The following is a 17,141-nucleotide window of genomic DNA, read 5'->3' as shown; positions in this document are numbered from 1 at the left end:
AACTACCTAAAATTGAACTATCTGAACGTATTTCAGTTTAAGATGCAGCTTTCAGACAAAATGATAAAGCTGAGAAAGGTCACATTGGCGAGATTACCTTTTTAATGTTTAAGAGACGTAACCAGAAATGGTGATGTTTGTTTATCAGTTGCTGAAGTCTGTGGATCTCCAGTGTCTTTAAAAGAGAGTTGAAGGTTTGATCTCGTCACTTACTGTTTACTCTGTACAGATGTGCACATAACTGGAAAAGACAACACTTTCTAAATCTTAAGATCAAGAAATGGGATGCTTTTTAATTGTTAAGAAAAACATCTTTAGACATTATGTTTAGGACCGATGTAAACGGCCATCCACTTTCCAAAGCATTAAAATGTGTATCTTCATTTGCTACAGAGTTAATCATATCCAACATCAATACGATAGCTTTGAATAAATAGATCAGTTTGTCTGGTGTTTCACTTGAAGTGGAGATGGACCACAATCCAAAGTCTTCATTATGCTCCGCCTCTTCGGAGACTAGTAAAAAAAACTGTCTTCTGGTCAGGACCCTCCATCCGTCCCATTTTAAGAGTGATGTCAGCTCATATTCATAGGTTAGATTTGGGTCCACTATTGACTGGAATGGCCCTGAGCTCACTTCGCATACACAAGTACTCTCCAATGACAGCCATTAAAGCCATGCAGGCCACATTGACGAGCCACCAGGAGAGCGCGGCTGGAAGATGAGCGTTGTAGATCCAGCAGCCGATCATGTGGAAGAAGTGCACGGTGACAGTAAAGTCCAAGCATTGTTTCCCTCGACGGACAAAGAACCACAGACCAAGGGCGCTGTGGGAAAGACAGAAAAGATATGCACCTCAGTTAAAATGCGAGTGGATACAAAGATGACCATGCAAAGTGGAAAATGTTAAATAAGTACAACATACCAAATTTGGAGGAACGGTGCTCTTACAATATAATAAACATCTTTTGTATTTAGTCTAATTTCAGTCATACAACTGTTCAGATGTGAATGATTATATGGTGCACTTTATTGTTTGTACCATCAAATGCTTGAAATCAGCAAGTGAGGTTAAGGCCAGGGATGCAACGTCCAATCATGTTGGTCAGATATCAACAAGGCTCGGTAGAATAAGCAGTGGAAATCATATTGGCTTTAGCACACTTTGGCGAGGTGTGCTTGGGCACGGTACACTTCATGCATGAGCACGAGCACAAGCACGCGGGTACAACGCCGGACAGCCTTCATTTTGAAGAAATCCAGAGTTTTACGCCGTTATCTGAGTAAAATGACTCAAAAAGAGTCACAAAGTAGCTGTCATGTTCTCCACGTTGTTCTTCGATGTGCGGATGTGGACTTCAACGTGCCGCTCTTTTATTCATTTACGGCTCTGATTAAAGTGACTCAGAATAAGACACAAAGTCAGTCCAGTGGCTGTTATGCTCTCTGTGTTGTTCTTCGATGTGCAGACACGGACTCGAATGAGTGGCCCTTTTTTATTTTATTTTGTGTCTCAAGTCCGTCTGTTTGTAAACTGAGCCTGCTTCATAATTACATAAAGCATACATGTGCTGTGTAACGACTTCATGTACCAGAGGTAATCGTGCTCAGTGCTGGCCAGTGCTGTGAATGGCACAGTGGGGGGGCAATCGGGCTTGAGTATAACACTGTACGGATGGCCAGTGTGACTGCGCTCTGAGAGCTTCGGTACAGTTTGCCATCATCACTGAAACATTTTTTTCTGACATGCCCTGTCTGACTGATCAGCAGAAGGAATTAATGTGAAAGGATTGAACTTAACCACAGAAACCTGGAGATCTGACTTTTACCTGTTTTCACCATTAACAGGATAATAGGATTTCCATCATGTGGATTGTTCTGGTTTCTGTTTGTAGTATACACCATAAGCCCTACTATTAGAATCGAACCGGGTCTTAAAAAGTTGGAGCGATATTTCCCTCATCTCTTTAGGTATACAGAGAAAATATTAAACAAAAGACTTACCAGGTCAGAGAGTTCAAGATGAATGCCATCATTGAGAGCCTACCCTGCATTGTTGCAAAGCCAAGAACCTGTCAAGGTAGAGCAATTAATAAAATTACTATTTTAGGAGGGTAAAGGTGTAAACACACGTAACAGAGGCGAGGAGATCTTGAACTTACTTCATAGCTGAAGATCTGATTCAGTGATCGACTAGAATGCACCAGACTGTCCACTCCAGCCAACCACAGGCCCAGGAAACTGTAGTAGATGCACTGCATCAACACAATCTGACTCACAATAAGGACCGGGTCCCAGATGTAGCTTCGGAAGTTACTGGCCATTGTGGAGTATTGTTACAGGTTCAGTCCAAAAGGATGTTATTAGCTGGCCTCGACGGTTACCATCTGGTCCATCCAGTGTGACCCACCCAGATCACAAAATCTGAGACGCAATAAGTAACAATTAATGAAAAATATCAACTAAAATCTTATTTTTAGTTTTACTGTTGGCGTATATATTTGGGTGTACAGTGTATAAAACCCATGTGATTAGTTAAGTTAAAATAAACAGTCTTTATGTGCTTCTTCTTTCAGTCAGCTGCTTAAAATCATTGACCACAGAATACTGTGAAGCAATGTTTGAGCTCACACACTGAGCTGATTTGGCATTTTTCATTTTTAAAGCACCAATTCTGAACACATGATTTCAGGACACTGAGCAGCACTGAGACGTGTGGAGAGAAATGGGTAATGTTAAGATCTAGTATATCAATATCAGAAAATATATAGTGCTCATCAGTAATGTTTACGAGCTAACCGAGTCCGCGGCTAGTTGTCTACAAACATCAACTCTGTGGCCTTTAATCAGAATAAACTAAACAGCTATGTTAACATTTTTAAAGAGTGAGACATCACCGTGAAGTTACTACAACAACAACAACAATAACAACAACGCCGGATGAACAAAAGTTACAGCCTGCGAGCTCAGCTGTTTACTACAGAGATACAGATAATACCGACCTGCAAACTGGAGTACATGTGTTTCAGACTGTCGTCTACAGGATGATCCCCTCGGTTACTCTCTGTAATCAATGCTGTTGTGAACCGGGCCTTGTTGTTATATCGACTGCTTGAACCTTGTTAACAACACGGAAGTGTTGAAGGAACATCCGGAAACAGAACTCTTCTTCTTCTTTCAGTATTTTAGGCGGATTGGAAACGACTTAAAGATGCATAACGCCACCTACTGTACAAGAGACTGTACTTTCAGCCTGCCAACCATGTGTCACATAAAACCGAAGACAGAGCCCTCGACAGCTATAATCCACTTTTGGAAGTAAAACTTTGACATAAAATGCATTTTTGGTATTAACCCATGAGAAGCAATCCAATCACAATGCATCAACCTAAAGAAAAAAATAAGCCTGTATGATTTAAAAACGGAAATCAAGACACAAAATGTCGATTAAAGTCTAAATTGAGCATAAAGGCAAGCATTTTATTGTAGGTACATGTGCAAACAAACCTTACAGTCTATGGTAGCCTGCAAACAAGCGACAGGACACCCCGCCCCTTTATATGTCCGACCATGTTTTTGACTTATAAACTGAAGTCGCTGTGCTTCAGCAGGATCTTTACCGTGGACTAGGACTTCTGGGGGTAAGAAAACTATGCATATACTTTACAGAACATAGATGTGCTTGTTGCCATTCTTATGCACACACGTTTGTACATTATTTAAAGAACATAGTGGCAGCCTGTGCAAAAAAAACAAACAAGAAAAACAAGTTGAAAAGTATCGCCGAAATTCTACAAACTTTCACCAGAGTTCCTTTCTGAATATCATCGTGTGTAAAAAGAAGATGAATAATCTTTACTGTGAATACAAATGCATATGAATAAATACATAATATGTATCTTGTCTTTTTTTCCCCTCAAAGGCCACCAAAACCTCTCCATAGGCTTGGTCCGTGTGGGTTCTGCTTTATAGGCTAATCAAATCTCAAAAACTTAAAATGTGAAGACATATTATTAGCTCGTAGGAATATCATTTAGTGCCCCCTAAAACCGTCTATAACATTTTTAAAACAACCCACATGGAAGTAAAACTGTTCTGTTGCATTCTGACCGACTGTCTATAAAGGTAGTCAGCTGAACAGCCCTCTTAACGCCTTTACATCAACTGATACAGTAAATAACTCATACAGGTGCAGAGCATATATGTACATGTTCATTATTTGTCATTATGGAAACTACAGACTGTTTGAGATTTGGCATACAACATGCAGATTCAGGTTCTACCAATTTGGGACTCTGCCTTGTACAGTTACTAGAGTAAATCAGCTTCTTAAATTTGTTTTATTTGTGATACAACAGTGACCTTGAAAGTAGGTGTAAGAATGGACAAAGTCTAGGGTTAATATCTAACTGAGCATCAAATGTTAACCAGACACAACCTGGCTGCAGAGAGTGCAGGTTATGCCTTGGTCAGTAGGCTAAGGTTTAATATTTGACACCTTTGTTCACAAGAATAAAGTCACACCACATGAAAAACACAGCGCTTGAACATTTCTTTGTTTGTTTAGGTGTTTGATCTTTACTCATCTTTTTCTTAGGGTCCAGAAAAACATCACAATGTTCAGAGTGCATGCGGTTGTGACAGCAGTACAACAGAATGCAGTAATAAAGATGGTTCCATGTATCAGAATACCCAGGAACCTGGCATGTTGTCAACGCGCTGTGGGTAAGAATAATTCGTTGCTCTTTTTTTTGTTCCTTAAATGTGCTATCGTGGTGTTTGTGCCTGTGTTGAGCGGTGCAGTCTACTTACTGACTATGAGTAGATGGACATTTATTACACTCAGAATGACAGTTCTGAAAGGCTACAAAAGCATTTGGATGATTCGTTTCAAGCTGTGAAACTGTAAAGTGTGATTTCAACAGGCATGAAACAGCAGAGCATTCCAAAAGCTAACAGTTTAATATCCGTCTTCTGATGCACCTACCTTACATGAGAACTGTAAATCAGAAGAACCTTTCGAGGCTTAAGATAAACGTTTGCATTAGTGAATAAATGATTGCAAGTATGATTTACTGCAAAAATATTCCTGTTGTATATTGACTCTCCACAAATAAGGTTTGGTTTTCTGCACCATGGAAACTCTGTTTTGAGATGTCTATTATAATTGACTTAATTTCTCAATCAGTCAAAGTTGCTAAGCCAGTCACAATTACATCATTATTTACACAAGCACAATAAACACGAATGTATCCCTGAAACAATCATAATTGTCTCCTAACTCTTATAGTTGTGTATATTTTGATTATGAAACATAAAGCGTCTTGAACTAGGATTATTTTTTGTCAGATGATTGAACAATTGGTCACAACTGGAGGGTTGATGATTTGGTGTTAAGGCTACTTGGTCTATTTGCTCCCAGTAGGTGTTAATGTTGTGAGGTACATTATATAACTGTCTGTGAATGCATGCATTTTCATAATCTGTAATGGCCTTGGTGAAGGTATGTTTTGGAAACCTTTTTGAGCCTGTTATTTGAATTTCTTTTGTCATACGTTAATGTGCACAAATATATTTTTAGGTGGAATTCATTGGAGGAGCAGCTACAGACTCGCCCCCCTATTGACAGCCTCGCCTGTTCGTGCCCTCATTGATGAAAAGATCAGCATTAAAGGAAGTTTCCTACCCCCACACTGTGCTGTCACCATGTGTGCCCGAATGCACTGTGAGGATGGTGACTTGTGGGAGTCCTTTGCCCATTTTAACACAAAGGCAGATGGCACCGTCCACTGTGAGTCTCACTCGGTTTCATTTATGTCATTGCAAATTTCGTGAGTGAATAGTCTGATTACATGAACAAGGGTCCTATTCACAACATGTGAGCGATGTGACACATTCAAAAGTAGACAGCTCTGACAGTTATAAAATGTTTCCACTACTTGTTCATATACATTAAAGCCAAAAGATTTGAAAACTGCACAGCTGAGAAGTATTATATTCAACGAGAATGAAAAGCAAGTGGTCTTGCACTCAGCTTAATCAGATGATCTTTCAGTATGGCCAAATTTCTCCCAAACCCGTCTGAGTACATATCTGGTTCAAACTGACTCCTTTAGAATGTATGTTGAGACTGGGTGTGAACAGGCGTAAAAATCTTTAGATTTTTATTAAATTTTTATAAAAAGCAGCTGGTAACTTGTTTCCCTTTTTTGTTTCCTGAACAGTGACCAAGGATGATTCAGTTGGAGGCTCATATATAGGCTGTGACCCGATGGGACTGTTCTGGGGTCTGCAGCCAGTTCCCGGAAAAAGGGAAGGATTAAGGCAGGTGATGAAGACAATTTAATTGAGAGACAAACACCACAAAGTGATTATTCTTATATCCAACGATCTGCTGTCTTAAACACGTGTACATTGTGCATTAAATGGTGAACACTCAGTTTGTGTAAAAATGTGCTGTTTATTATTTCTACAGGCTTAGGAAAAAAAACGTAGAGACTCCATACGTGGTGCATATGTCCTTGCTGGAGGGCCACGTTTCACCTAGTAAAGATCAGAGCACAGAACTGGCTTCCTTAACCACTGAGCGCTGGTATATGGCACCGGGCGTAAAGAGAATAGAAATTCATCAGAATGGAGTAGTAGGAACATTGTTTTTACCTCCTGGTGAGTACAAAATGTAACACACTCACCTACAAATTTCAATGCTGTTGTGTGAAGGTTGCAGCACTCAAACTCAACAGCACTCATTGTACTGATATCCAGGCCCAGGACCATTTCCAGCCATGTTGGACCTTTGGGGAATGGGTGGAGGACTGGTGGAGTATCGCTCTGCCCTGTTTGCATCCAGGGGCTATGCTAGCTTGGCCCTTGCTTACATAGGGCACAAAGACTTGCCAGGTCCTCAGCACCAAGTTAATGTCGGGGATTCTTATTTCAAGGTACTTGTCACCTCATACGTAGGGCATTTGTATACTTCTCACCTTTAAAATGTTCACAAACAAATCAGTAACTTATTTAGGACCTACAAAGTGTATACTTTTGTGTTGACAGACTGCATTCCAACTACTTCAAGATCACCATCAGGTCTGTGCCAACAGAGTTGGGATCATTGGCCTCTCCTTTGGAGTCTATCTCACTCTTCGACTTGCTGCTCAGACAGGTGTCCAAGTATGTCAGAAAGCTGCTGTATTTAAATAGAAGTGAAATGAATATGCAACATGACCATGTCTTGTGTTAGAGATGTGCATTCTAATTTTTAACATTCAAAGTTTTCCTTTTCAGCCATCTTGTTTGATTTGTATCAACGGTCCAGTAGGAAGCACTCCCAAGCTTCAAGATGCAGATTCAAGTGACAGGATAGGAAGCTTTGAAGAGTAAGTGCTAATTAAAGATAATAATTATTATATTGCATTATATTTAATTGCAATTTTTAGATTAGCAATATGTTGTTTAATAACTTATGAACATTAACATGTTTAAAAAGCAGAAAATGTGTATTTTTTTACTTTTTCAATAAAAACTGATAAAAAAATATATTTTTTCCTTTGTTGACTTGTCCTTTTAGTTCAGAGCAATACTGGACTTATGATGATCAAGGCAATGTTAGTTTCAGAATGATTTCCTTGCCTGAAAACATGAACCCTGAGAGCATTGTGAAGGTGATGTGAAAGACAGCCTCTAATGCCCCTGAACACACCACAACACAAGGACTGAATACACACACACGCACACGCACACTAAAAAAGATTCAATGTGTATACATATTGTATGTATGTATGTGTATTCATATTTGTATGTGGTTTTGCAGGTAGAAGATGTGGCCTGCCCCTTGATGTACATTGAGAGTGGGGATGACCTGAGCGCTTCAAGCAAAGAGAATGCAGACCTGGTGAGATTGTCCTATTGTGCTATATTTTAAAGCTTAAGCCAATTATCATTGTCAGAAATAATTTATAAAGTAGCCCGGGACCTCATTGTTTATACTATAAAATAAGGTCCAGAAAAGTTTATAACTCTGTTATATTTCTCATCAGATTGAGGAGACCCTGAACACTGTGGGTAAATCCCATCTATTCACCCGTCTGTCATACCCCGGTGCTGGTCACTTGATTGAACCTCCTTATGCACCAAATGCAAGAATCTCAATGTGGAGGGTCAAACCAAATAAATGTGAGCCCCGACCATAAAATCTGTAATGTGAGGCTGTTTGTTGCAATATAAAACATATGCAGTAAGCAATAGAACATGTGTTTTCTTTGTCCTGCAGTGTTTGTTCAGTGGGGAGGTCACCACGCGCCCCATGCTGCTGCACAAGAAGATTCCTGGAAGAAAATTCTGGATTTCATGGAAAGTCATCTGAGATAGAAAAAACACCAACTCTTTTTTTCACAAGGGGGTGCTGTATGCTCTCCTTTACCCTTGAGCACTGTGGCAGCTGGGTGGTTTTTGCACATGCTTGATTGAGTCAAACTCCTCCCCCTTTTCCACTGTTTCCTGATTATCTCGTAGCTTTTAAGACTAATAACACCAAAAAGTACTTCCCAAACTTTAAAATTAGCTGTAAAATTGAAAAGAAAAGGGGGGAGGGAAAGAGAGAGAGGGATGGCAAACTTGTTGACCAGTCAAAAATTTCAGAATTGAAGTCACCTGAGTAGAAGTTTTGAACATTGTGTTTTTGCTTCTGGGTGCATACATACAAACATTGATAAACATTGAAAAAACTTTGAAATACTATTTTATTGCAACGATTATTTCCCCTTCCCTATACCCATCAGATCTGTCTCATATATACCGGTATATACATACATACTCTATGTGTTAAATTAACAGTGCTGCTTGGACCTGAACTGCTGATTCAGAGGTGCAGGTCTTCTGTGGGTGTCTTGCAGGTTCCATTTCTTTTGTATAAATTACATTGTGTATGTCCAAATAATGTAGAGACATTGTACTACACACTGTATGGTTACTTTATTGGGATCCCCTTTACGAGTATATGCTTCTTTTCACTTTTACACTTCATGTACATTAGATCAACATTTTTTACACCACAATCTTCGATGCTACTGAACTGAACATGTAATAAAGATTCATTTGTAAAGTTGTTTGATGGACATTTTCTTCACTTGATTCCTCCGATTTTTTTATAATCGAATGTGTATACATGCTAACTAAAAATTATGTGGCTTTGGGATGGAGTTCATGGCACGCTGAGGTCACCATAGCAATGAGGGTGATGAACTCTTTGAAGTCAATCTCCAGGTCTCCGTTCTGGTCGAGATCAGCAAAGAGCTCGTCAAGGGTTTCTTTCTCTTGAATTTTCTGTTGAGCGGGACAAGTGAAGGAAAATAGAAATTAGCATTGAAAGTGGCATTGTTTTCATCTTTGCATTGTGTCTTTGTGAATGTACAATGATGGTTCTGTGAAAAGGGTAAAAGCCTCTAATGGTTTCAATATTTGTGATATTTAAACTAATTGTTATTCTTAGGGTTAGCCCTAAGAATTTAACTCTTGGCCAGGAGTGGCTTAGAGCTTTAAGCTCAGTCTGAATAAGATTTTTCATATGCATGTGTATGACGAATTAAATGAAAAGACAATAGTAATGATGAACTGACGACTTGCTTATAGACGGAATAAAAAGGCAAGGCAACATTTTACACCTAATTTACCACAAACCACATTTATACAATGGTGCACTGATGCCTCAAGTAAGCATGAATGACACATTTTAGTCGGTATAATTATAGTAAACAGTTCTGACTTAAGCATTCCAGTTCTATACTTTCATGTCCAAAACTTACCATAATAAAATGATTCATCTCATTGTTGATGAGCTCCTTCAGTTCTGCTTTCTTCAGGTTGCACTTGTGACCCGAGTATTTGTGAAAAATTTTGATGATGGCGATCATGCCGCTCTCGAGGTCTGACATACTTTCCTTTGAAGCCTGCAACAGACAGTTTTAACCAGTCTCAAAAGCACATTTGCTTTCCACATTAAAATGGTGCGATACATTTACAATAAATGAATGCATGTACATCATGTTAAATTATTATTATCTCAGAATAGATTACATAAACCTGCATCACTTACCTTTCTTACCTCCATCCTAAGAAACTGCTATGTCTTGTAAGGATCCTAAGTGCGACTGATGGCTCACCCAGCAGTGTGTTGACTGCCTCGCCCTGTTCACTGTGGACACTAAACTGTATTGATGAACCACATGAAGGTTTCTCATGTGCTACTTAATGGACGACTTAATGGATGTCAGTGGTCAGAGACTTGACCAAAACCCATTTGCTCTTAAAATGTGTCATTTCCCTGTGATCAAGTTTCACCATTGTGCATTTGTATTGGGGTTAGCGTGTTACAGAAGTTGCATGAAAAAAAACAGAAGGAGCAGGATTGCAGGGATTTCATTAATATGTGCTTCTACAAATACACAAATTGCACCGTTTTTTGCATTTCATTTGTGTAAAGACATCAGTTAAAGAAATATTGAGGAATACTCTTATTTAAAGGCCTTAACTAAAACATTAACTCAATGTACGTCTTACATAAAAGCCCCAACAGAAATGTAGCATGGAACCTTGTGCTCTACAGAGGCAGACAGACAGACAGACAGACAGACTGACAGACAGACAGACAGACAGACTGACAGAAGACTGACTGCAGTTTTGTTTTTACTTGTCTCTTTGTGGCTCCCTCTTTTTACAGTCCTATTTCTCAGATAAAGTCACATAATGCCCAAAATTAAATCTTTAAAAGAGAGAGAGAGAGAGAGAGAGAGAGAGAGAGAGAGAGAGAGAGAGAGAGAGAAATGTGCTGAATGAAACTGTAATGTCAGCTCTTGTTACATTGTTACATACAAAATGTAATTTATGAATTTCTGATTATTTAATTTAATATAAGAAACGAACAAGATGATTATCTTTACAAAGTGTTCCCCATGTGTTCAAATCAAACTTTAGAGCCAACCTAAATCTGAAGCTTACGTTTCAAATTTGCCCATGAACGAGCCGCGGCATCGTTTCCGGTTGTCTACACCTTTAAATTGTTGTATCTGGGAGGAGCAGGAGGAGGAGCCGTGTTCTGTGCTGACGCGCCTGTCCATACCTTGAAGTTGGTGGCCTAGATGAAAGAGGAGCGTCCGCCCTTCCTGCGATAGGAAACTGACGTAAATGCACCAGAGCAGAGGAATCTTGGGCTTAAATTAAGCGCCACTGTTTTACTGAAACTACGTGCATTTTTACATTTTCGTTTCATAACGAAACCAGTCTGTGTTGCTTTACAGCGGACAGTAAAAGACAGCTTCGCAGAAGAACAGACGAGAGAGAAACTATCAGAGGATAAGGTTGACCTGAGTTTGGTAAGGTTTCAGTCTTCACATTGTTGTTTTTGTGCTCTGAAGTTAAATTCATTTTCTACATGGTAAATGCTTGCATTTGTAAAGCTGTTCACAGGATTGTTAATAACAGTAGCTGTCATATAGATTCATGTGTTGTGTGTAGTCAGAGGTCGAAATACCTGGAGCAAAAATTACTTTACATGTTCTTCCATCCCCAGAAAACAAAAATGATGTGATATTCCTCTAAAATGACTAATAGTACTCAGCAGTGTGTAGGTGGCACTAAGTAGCAGGTAGTCACACACCATGCTGTGTTTTACGTTTTTTTTTTAATCTATTACACATTTACATACCTTATTTTCAAAGACATGTTACTTTATATTTATTTATTTAGCACATATACATAAGAATGCATCAACAAGGTTTACAAAATATAAAAGGTTTCAGGAGAGATCATGAAGCCAGCAGGCTCATACAAGTGACCTCACCTCTTAAGAGATGAAGAAACCAATAAGAACACACGTTTTCAAAACCAAATTAATTAGATCATCTATCTGTCTATCTAGCTATCTAGCTATCATTTATCTATGTAATACATACATATTCACACATATGTACAAATGCATACTTACACACAATAACAACCAAAACAGTGACAATTAAACCCACTAGTAAAAGCTAATCAATCAAATAGACAATAATCTTTCAATCAAACAAAGTGTAGCAGACCTTTTAGATTAAAACACAACATTTGGGATTAATAGTCTATTTTTATCTGGAATTTGACTTTGGCAGACTGTGTTGGATAACATGCAATAACCAATCCCTTATATGATTGTCTTTTTCAGAAATGCCCTGTTTTCATTTGGAGGCTATAATTAGCTCCATATGTGCAAGGGTGACCCAGCTCGTATCTTTTCATCTCTCTCTCTCTCTCACACACACACACACACACACACACACACACACACACAGACAGACAGACACACACTGTTTCCATCTTTGTGTCAACTGAAACTTCTCCTCTGCTTCTTCTCTTCTGTGCAGTCATGGCTGATCTACTGAAGCTGCTGCTCCGGGTGGCTGAGAAAGCGGCCAATGTTGCCCGGGTCTGTAGGCAGGAGGCTCAGCTTTTTCAGCTCCTCGTACAAGAGAAGACTGGAGACGACAAGAACAAGAAGTTCGTCCAGGACTTTAAGACACTAGCCGACGTGGTGATCCAGGAAATGATCCGTTACGATGTTGGTGCCCAGGTCGGAGAAGTCAGAGAGCAGTATGGTTTGTCTGCTGTGTCTGCCTAAAGCTGGTATATTCGATTGTCATCATGTCCTTGTCTCTTTCTTTGTTTAGTTTCCTGAGATGGCTGATTTCATTCATGGAGAGGAGTCCAACAAGTTTGAGAACGGCCTTGGTAATAACTTTATATTTGACTCGCACATCATTGTAACAGTTTTCTGCAAAAGCTGACATTGAATTCACAGCTAAAGCAGGTTCTGGTGAAAAAGGAGCCATTGTTGAAATGGGTCATTTTTGAGGTAGTATAAAAATAGACGTTTTCCACATGGACTGGGGACAGGTTTGGCACAGATGTGTAAACAGAAGTACTGAGAAGGCTTCACTACACAACAGTATAATAACAGCATTTCTAACACATCTCCAGCATTATCTTCTATTTGATATGTTCTGTTTAGTGATGTTCAAAAACATCTGACACTGGACAGCATATTATACAATAAAACCTACCAACCGATCAGTCAGGTTACCTGAGGATATGATGAGCTTTATTTGTTCCCGGAGGAAATTCAAAGGCACACAGGGCAATAAAGAAAACAGTTACCACACGTAAGAGCATTTCAAAGACGTTTCATTCCTTTTCCTGGTGACTCCGTTAATAGTTTGATCAAAAGATAGACCACATATTCTCGTTTTTTGGTTCAATAGAGGTCGAACAGATTATTTAATTTAACGTAACCTTAAAACCTCCAAACACTCACCTTGAAGCTGCCTATTATAACCTCATTGTTATCTGTTGAACACAGAGTCACTCATTTGGAACAGTTGGGTTGAAGTACTTTAAGCCTTTATGGCGGTGATAAGAAGGGCGAGTCCTGTTCTTTTTCTTGGTCCACATAGATTTTTCCACAACCTGTCATCTGAGCCTTTTCAGCCCCTATCCTCTCCTATCCTTGTTTCTGCGTCTTGTCCCATCTCCCTCATCCCATTTTCAAGGGAAGATCCCATCATGAGCCCGGGTCTGCTGAAGATTTCTGCCTGTTAAAGGGAAGTTTTTTCTTGCCACGTGATGTTGGATTAAGCTGGGCTCTTGTAATATAGCCATAAGTAAGGTCCTTTACCTGCTTTTTGTAAAGTGTCTCGAGATAACACCTGTTATGAATTGACGCTCTACAAATAAATAAATAAAGATTGATCGATAAATTCAAATAAAGAACCAGATAATAGCAACAACGGAGTTAGCAGGAAAGGAACGTCTTTGAAATGGTCAAACATGCAATACCTGCGTTTAGCACCTTCGAACTGACGTCTTTACTTGTTTCAAAAACAACAACAAAAAAAGACTTCACGACTGTTTAAAACGAGCAAATGAGTGTGTGGTTCCTGTGGAGACTTTTGTAAAGACCACCAAAAATATGTTTTATATAAATAAGCCATCACAGGTTGTCACACTGTTAGTGCTCTGGATATTCTAGGATGATATATTGCACTCAGCGTACAGAAGCTCGGTCGAGACATGTGGTCAGGGTTCACTTGGTACTTTGCTGTATGCAGATTGTGTGTGTGTGTGTGTGTGTGTTTTGTCTGCATACATTTTTCTTTTTTTGTTGTTGTTTTGTTAATTTCTATTTCTATTGCTAACTGGTAACTCCACTGGCACTTGTTGGATATTACTGAGGTCCAGATATGGTAACCTCTCTATCAATATTGTGTATTGTTATAGTTGCAGACTGTCAGAATAAGAGCTCATACTAGTTTAGTAAGAATATCATTTTATAATCGCTCTTAAACTTGACGTGACGATGTACCTCATAGAGCGTGAATCATCTTTCATCTCCAATAATCTGAACGTAGAGCAAACATTCATGTGTCTCTGTCCAAACACTGAAGATTGCTGCTCTTTGCACTATGTAAATATTTACAGTCATGTGTTGTCAAGCATTGAGATGAAGTCTCTCTGCCTCTGTTACACCAGGAGAGAGTGTGACGGTCACAGTCTGTGGCACAGAGCAGGACACCGCCACGCTGCTCGCCACTGTTCTGGATGGCGACCACGTGGCGGCTTCTCTCCTTGCTCGAGCAATCCACCAGGACCCAGCGACCATCAACGCCAACACCGACGGTCTGAAAGTGCCCCTTAGCCCCTCCGAGCTGGGCATCTGGATCGACCCCATAGGTGAGAAACGGTGATCCCGAGGCTTTGTTTGAGCACCCTGCAGAGGGTGGAGCCTCACTGACGTTGTTCTGCCTTTATCATGAAGATGCCACCAGTCAGTACATAGAGGGCAGAGAGGAGGTGCTGGAGGAGGGACACCTCTCCCCGTCAGGTCTGCAGTGCGCTCTGGTCCTCATCGGAGTTTATCTACGGAGCACTGGCGAGCCTGTCATGGGCGTCATCAACCAGCCGTTCAACCATAAAATCCCAGAAGGCGGAGGGTGAGTTGAAAAAAACGTTTGTGAGGTTTTTATAAACACAAACATTTTTGAACGCCCACAGTCTTTTTGTTTTCTAATCAATGCAATCCTACATAACTGGCGTGATATGAAACATGTTAAATTTTCAGATAGGTATGAGACACTTTTCCTTTAAAAAAGCTAAATAGAAATATGAAAATCTTCAATCTTAGACAACCTAGTTTCCACCTCTTCCTTTCCGGAGCTTTTTGGACTCAATCAAATTCAGATCTTAAGTGTGCCTGATCTAAACACTTTTCAACCAGTTTATTACTAACCCTCACAAACTGTGACCTCATGATCAAACCTCCTGTAAGTGTAAAGGAAATGTTTGTAAGTTCATTCTATATAATCATTGCTGCCTTCGTGTATCTCTTCCTCTTTTTCGAAGCGCAAGCGTATTCCGGTACGACTCAGAGCTGACACTCTACGTGTGAGATAAATCAGAAAACTGGGGGAAGTGTTTAGGTGACAGTTTGACTTTGACCAGATGAACTTCCTGAGCCTTAAGAAGAGCTTTGTTACCCAGGTTACTGCATGGCCATGTTGTCGTAAAAGCAACTTTAACCAACACATATTATTTGCATCCACAGCTGGAGGGGGAGGCACTTCTGGGGCGTGTCCTATGGCAACGTAAACGTGTGCTCGGAGTCTCTGCCAGTAGCTGGGTCAGGAGGGCGTCTGTCCGTGGTGCTGAGCTCCAGTGAGAAGCAGGTGGTGAAGGAAGCTCTGACGTCGCTGTGCGGCCCTGACAGGCTGATGTACGCCTCCGGAGCCGGATACAAGATCCTGTGTGTGATTCAGGGCCTGGCTGATGTTTACGTCCTGTCAGAGGGGAGCACCTTTAAGTGGGACTCCTGCGCCCCTCACGCCTTGCTCCGAGCCCTCGGAGGAGGGGTGGTGGACCTTCATAAGAGTCTCCAGTCAAGCTCCAAAGCACAGGATCAGCAGACAGAACTGACCTATCACCAGCCATACACTGAGTATAAAGGAGCAAACCGCTGGGCCAACCACGGCGGCCTGGTGGCTTATAGAGACTGTTCTCAACTGAGCAGTGTCACTGGAGCTCTGAGAGGGAAGCTGTAGTCGAGGAGAGGTGGATGTGTTTAGAGACGGATGATAAGATTGTTGCAAATTTGATCGTATTCATTTTTTTCAATGTAATGTATATGTGAGACATGGTTGGGGTTAAGGAATGAAATATTTTAATGTTAAATAATCCTGTCTACTTTTTTAACCTGATATATTTGAGAGCTGCGCATATCACAAACGTCCTGCTTGCGTTAAATATCTTCACATTGCTTCTTTATCAGTGGAGAGTTAGAGTACAGGTTTATGGTTGGGTTGCATATTGAGAAAAAAATAACATAAAGTTGCTGACACTCCATTTCAAATCAAAGTAAACAGGACTTGTGTTTCCAGGAGCGAGGGCTGCACTGTAAGTTCAACAGTCACAACCCAGGACCTGAAACACCAATCAATTTACCTGAAGCACGTCATGCAGCTCCTCTCTTTCTGACTTGCTGCAAAAAACTTTTATAACTTTTGTATGACTAATAACTGTCAGTCTGATTTCACATGAGTGCATCTCTTTTTAAATGGTTTCTTTTACGGGACTGGTCACGCAGATTGAATGTTACTCGAAACGACATCAACAAATGGTTGAGAACATCTGAGTAACTCAACTGCTACCAAGAAGTCCAAGCTTTATTCAGTGCTGCTGTCAGAGATCTACGTGTAGTTAAAGTGGATATGTTGGTCGGAAAGAGAAGTTCCAAATACTGTAATAAAAATATATAAAAGCTCATTTTGAATTGCATTTGTGTCCCTAAAACACACAAACCAATTACCGAGTATCATGTTCAATATTTGTTAATATTACAGAAAGAAAATATATTATAATTGAAGTGTTAAGAGCTTCCTCTAAAACTGTTCTGTTTATTATTTCCATGTCGTGGATTGTGATCCCCTAATAGTGCCGTAACAAAGTCATTACGCCTGAGTCGTGGCGCTCCAGTGTGTGGTTTAACATTGTGTCACGGCGTTGCAAACAAGTCATAACGTCAATAAATAACCCGCCTTGAATTGGCAGTATGAAAGTGCCAACC

The 17,141-nt window shown here is 40.1% G+C and overlaps 4 protein-coding genes across 6 annotated transcripts; 2 read left to right on the top strand and 2 right to left on the bottom strand.

The window, feature by feature from the left end:
* Positions 1-79: 79 nt before the first annotated feature.
* Positions 80-3,214, bottom strand: sys1 (SYS1 golgi trafficking protein). The gene is made up of 4 exons (XM_079340827.1): positions 3,004-3,214; positions 2,164-2,425; positions 2,006-2,073; positions 80-828 (listed from the first exon to the last, which is right to left on the bottom strand). The coding sequence occupies exons 2-4, from the start codon at positions 2,323-2,325 to the stop codon at positions 588-590; spliced, it is 471 nt and encodes a 156-aa protein (XP_079196953.1). The 5' UTR covers positions 2,326-2,425; positions 3,004-3,214; the 3' UTR covers positions 80-587.
* A 357-nt stretch (positions 3,215-3,571) lies between these two features.
* Positions 3,572-9,104, top strand: LOC306822312 (bile acid-CoA:amino acid N-acyltransferase-like). 2 transcript variants are annotated; one of them, XR_013778881.1, is made up of 13 exons: positions 3,572-3,642; positions 4,599-4,726; positions 5,583-5,792; positions 6,226-6,325; positions 6,477-6,667; positions 6,767-6,942; positions 7,055-7,171; positions 7,286-7,377; positions 7,569-7,662; positions 7,812-7,892; positions 8,038-8,173; positions 8,271-8,797; positions 8,863-9,104. XR_013778881.1 is itself a non-coding variant. In XM_079341237.1 (12 exons), the coding sequence occupies exons 2-12, from the start codon at positions 4,618-4,620 to the stop codon at positions 8,366-8,368; spliced, it is 1,404 nt and encodes a 467-aa protein (XP_079197363.1). In that variant the 5' UTR covers positions 3,572-3,642; positions 4,599-4,617; the 3' UTR covers positions 8,369-9,104. The 2 variants fall into 2 exon arrangements, 1 of the variants encoding a protein (XP_079197363.1); XM_079341237.1 differs by having other exon boundaries at positions 8,271-9,104.
* Positions 9,105-9,178: 74 nt separating this feature from the next.
* LOC306822313 (protein S100-B-like) lies at positions 9,179-11,033 on the bottom strand (the record flags this gene model as incomplete). Of its 2 annotated transcripts, XM_079341239.1 has the most annotated exons (4): positions 10,994-11,033; positions 10,092-10,199; positions 9,802-9,945; positions 9,179-9,322 (listed from the first exon to the last, which is right to left on the bottom strand). In XM_079341239.1, exons 2-4 carry the CDS (start codon positions 10,104-10,106, stop codon positions 9,179-9,181), a joined length of 303 nt encoding a protein of 100 aa, XP_079197365.1. In that variant the 5' UTR covers positions 10,107-10,199; positions 10,994-11,033. The 2 variants fall into 2 exon arrangements, with proteins under 2 accessions (XP_079197365.1, XP_079197364.1); XM_079341238.1 differs by lacking the exon at positions 10,994-11,033 and having other exon boundaries at positions 10,092-10,588.
* Positions 11,034-11,088: 55 nt separating this feature from the next.
* inpp1 (inositol polyphosphate-1-phosphatase) lies at positions 11,089-16,840 on the top strand. The gene is made up of 6 exons (XM_079342647.1): positions 11,089-11,367; positions 12,394-12,599; positions 12,697-12,757; positions 14,555-14,755; positions 14,841-15,015; positions 15,627-16,840. The coding sequence occupies exons 2-6, from the start codon at positions 12,396-12,398 to the stop codon at positions 16,117-16,119; spliced, it is 1,134 nt and encodes a 377-aa protein (XP_079198773.1). The 5' UTR covers positions 11,089-11,367; positions 12,394-12,395; the 3' UTR covers positions 16,120-16,840.
* The last annotated feature ends 301 nt before the right edge of the window (positions 16,841-17,141 follow it).

This window comes from Symphodus melops (genome assembly GCF_947650265.1).
Source record: "Symphodus melops genome assembly, chromosome: 4".
Lineage (NCBI taxonomy): Eukaryota > Metazoa > Chordata > Actinopteri > Labriformes > Labridae > Symphodus > Symphodus melops.
The sequence above is the reverse complement of the archived record's forward strand: the minus strand, read 5'-3'. Positions and strand labels throughout refer to the sequence as shown.

Excerpts from the sequence above, each read along its gene's own strand:
- sys1 (XM_079340827.1), bottom strand. The coding sequence starts at position 2,325 with ATGGCCAGTAACTTCCGAAGCTACATCTGGGACCCGGTCCTTATTGTG. Across the intron at positions 2,074-2,163 it reads ATCAGATCTTCAGCTATGAA|GTTCTTGGCTTTGCAACAAT; the intron begins GTAAGTTCAAGA and ends CTACCTTGACAG. Across the intron at positions 829-2,005 it reads ATCTTGAACTCTCTGACCTG|CGCCCTTGGTCTGTGGTTCT; the intron begins GTAAGTCTTTTG and ends TCTTTCCCACAG.
- LOC306822312 (XM_079341237.1), top strand. The coding sequence starts at position 4,618 with ATGTTCAGAGTGCATGCGGTTGTGACAGCAGTACAACAGAATGCAGTA. Across the intron at positions 6,326-6,476 it reads GGAAAAAGGGAAGGATTAAG|GCTTAGGAAAAAAAACGTAG; the intron begins GCAGGTGATGAA and ends TTATTTCTACAG. Across the intron at positions 7,378-7,568 it reads AGGATAGGAAGCTTTGAAGA|TTCAGAGCAATACTGGACTT; the intron begins GTAAGTGCTAAT and ends TTGTCCTTTTAG.
- inpp1 (XM_079342647.1), top strand. The coding sequence starts at position 12,396 with ATGGCTGATCTACTGAAGCTGCTGCTCCGGGTGGCTGAGAAAGCGGCC. Across the intron at positions 14,756-14,840 it reads CATCTGGATCGACCCCATAG|ATGCCACCAGTCAGTACATA; the intron begins GTGAGAAACGGT and ends TTTATCATGAAG. Across the intron at positions 15,016-15,626 it reads AAAATCCCAGAAGGCGGAGG|CTGGAGGGGGAGGCACTTCT; the intron begins GTGAGTTGAAAA and ends TTGCATCCACAG.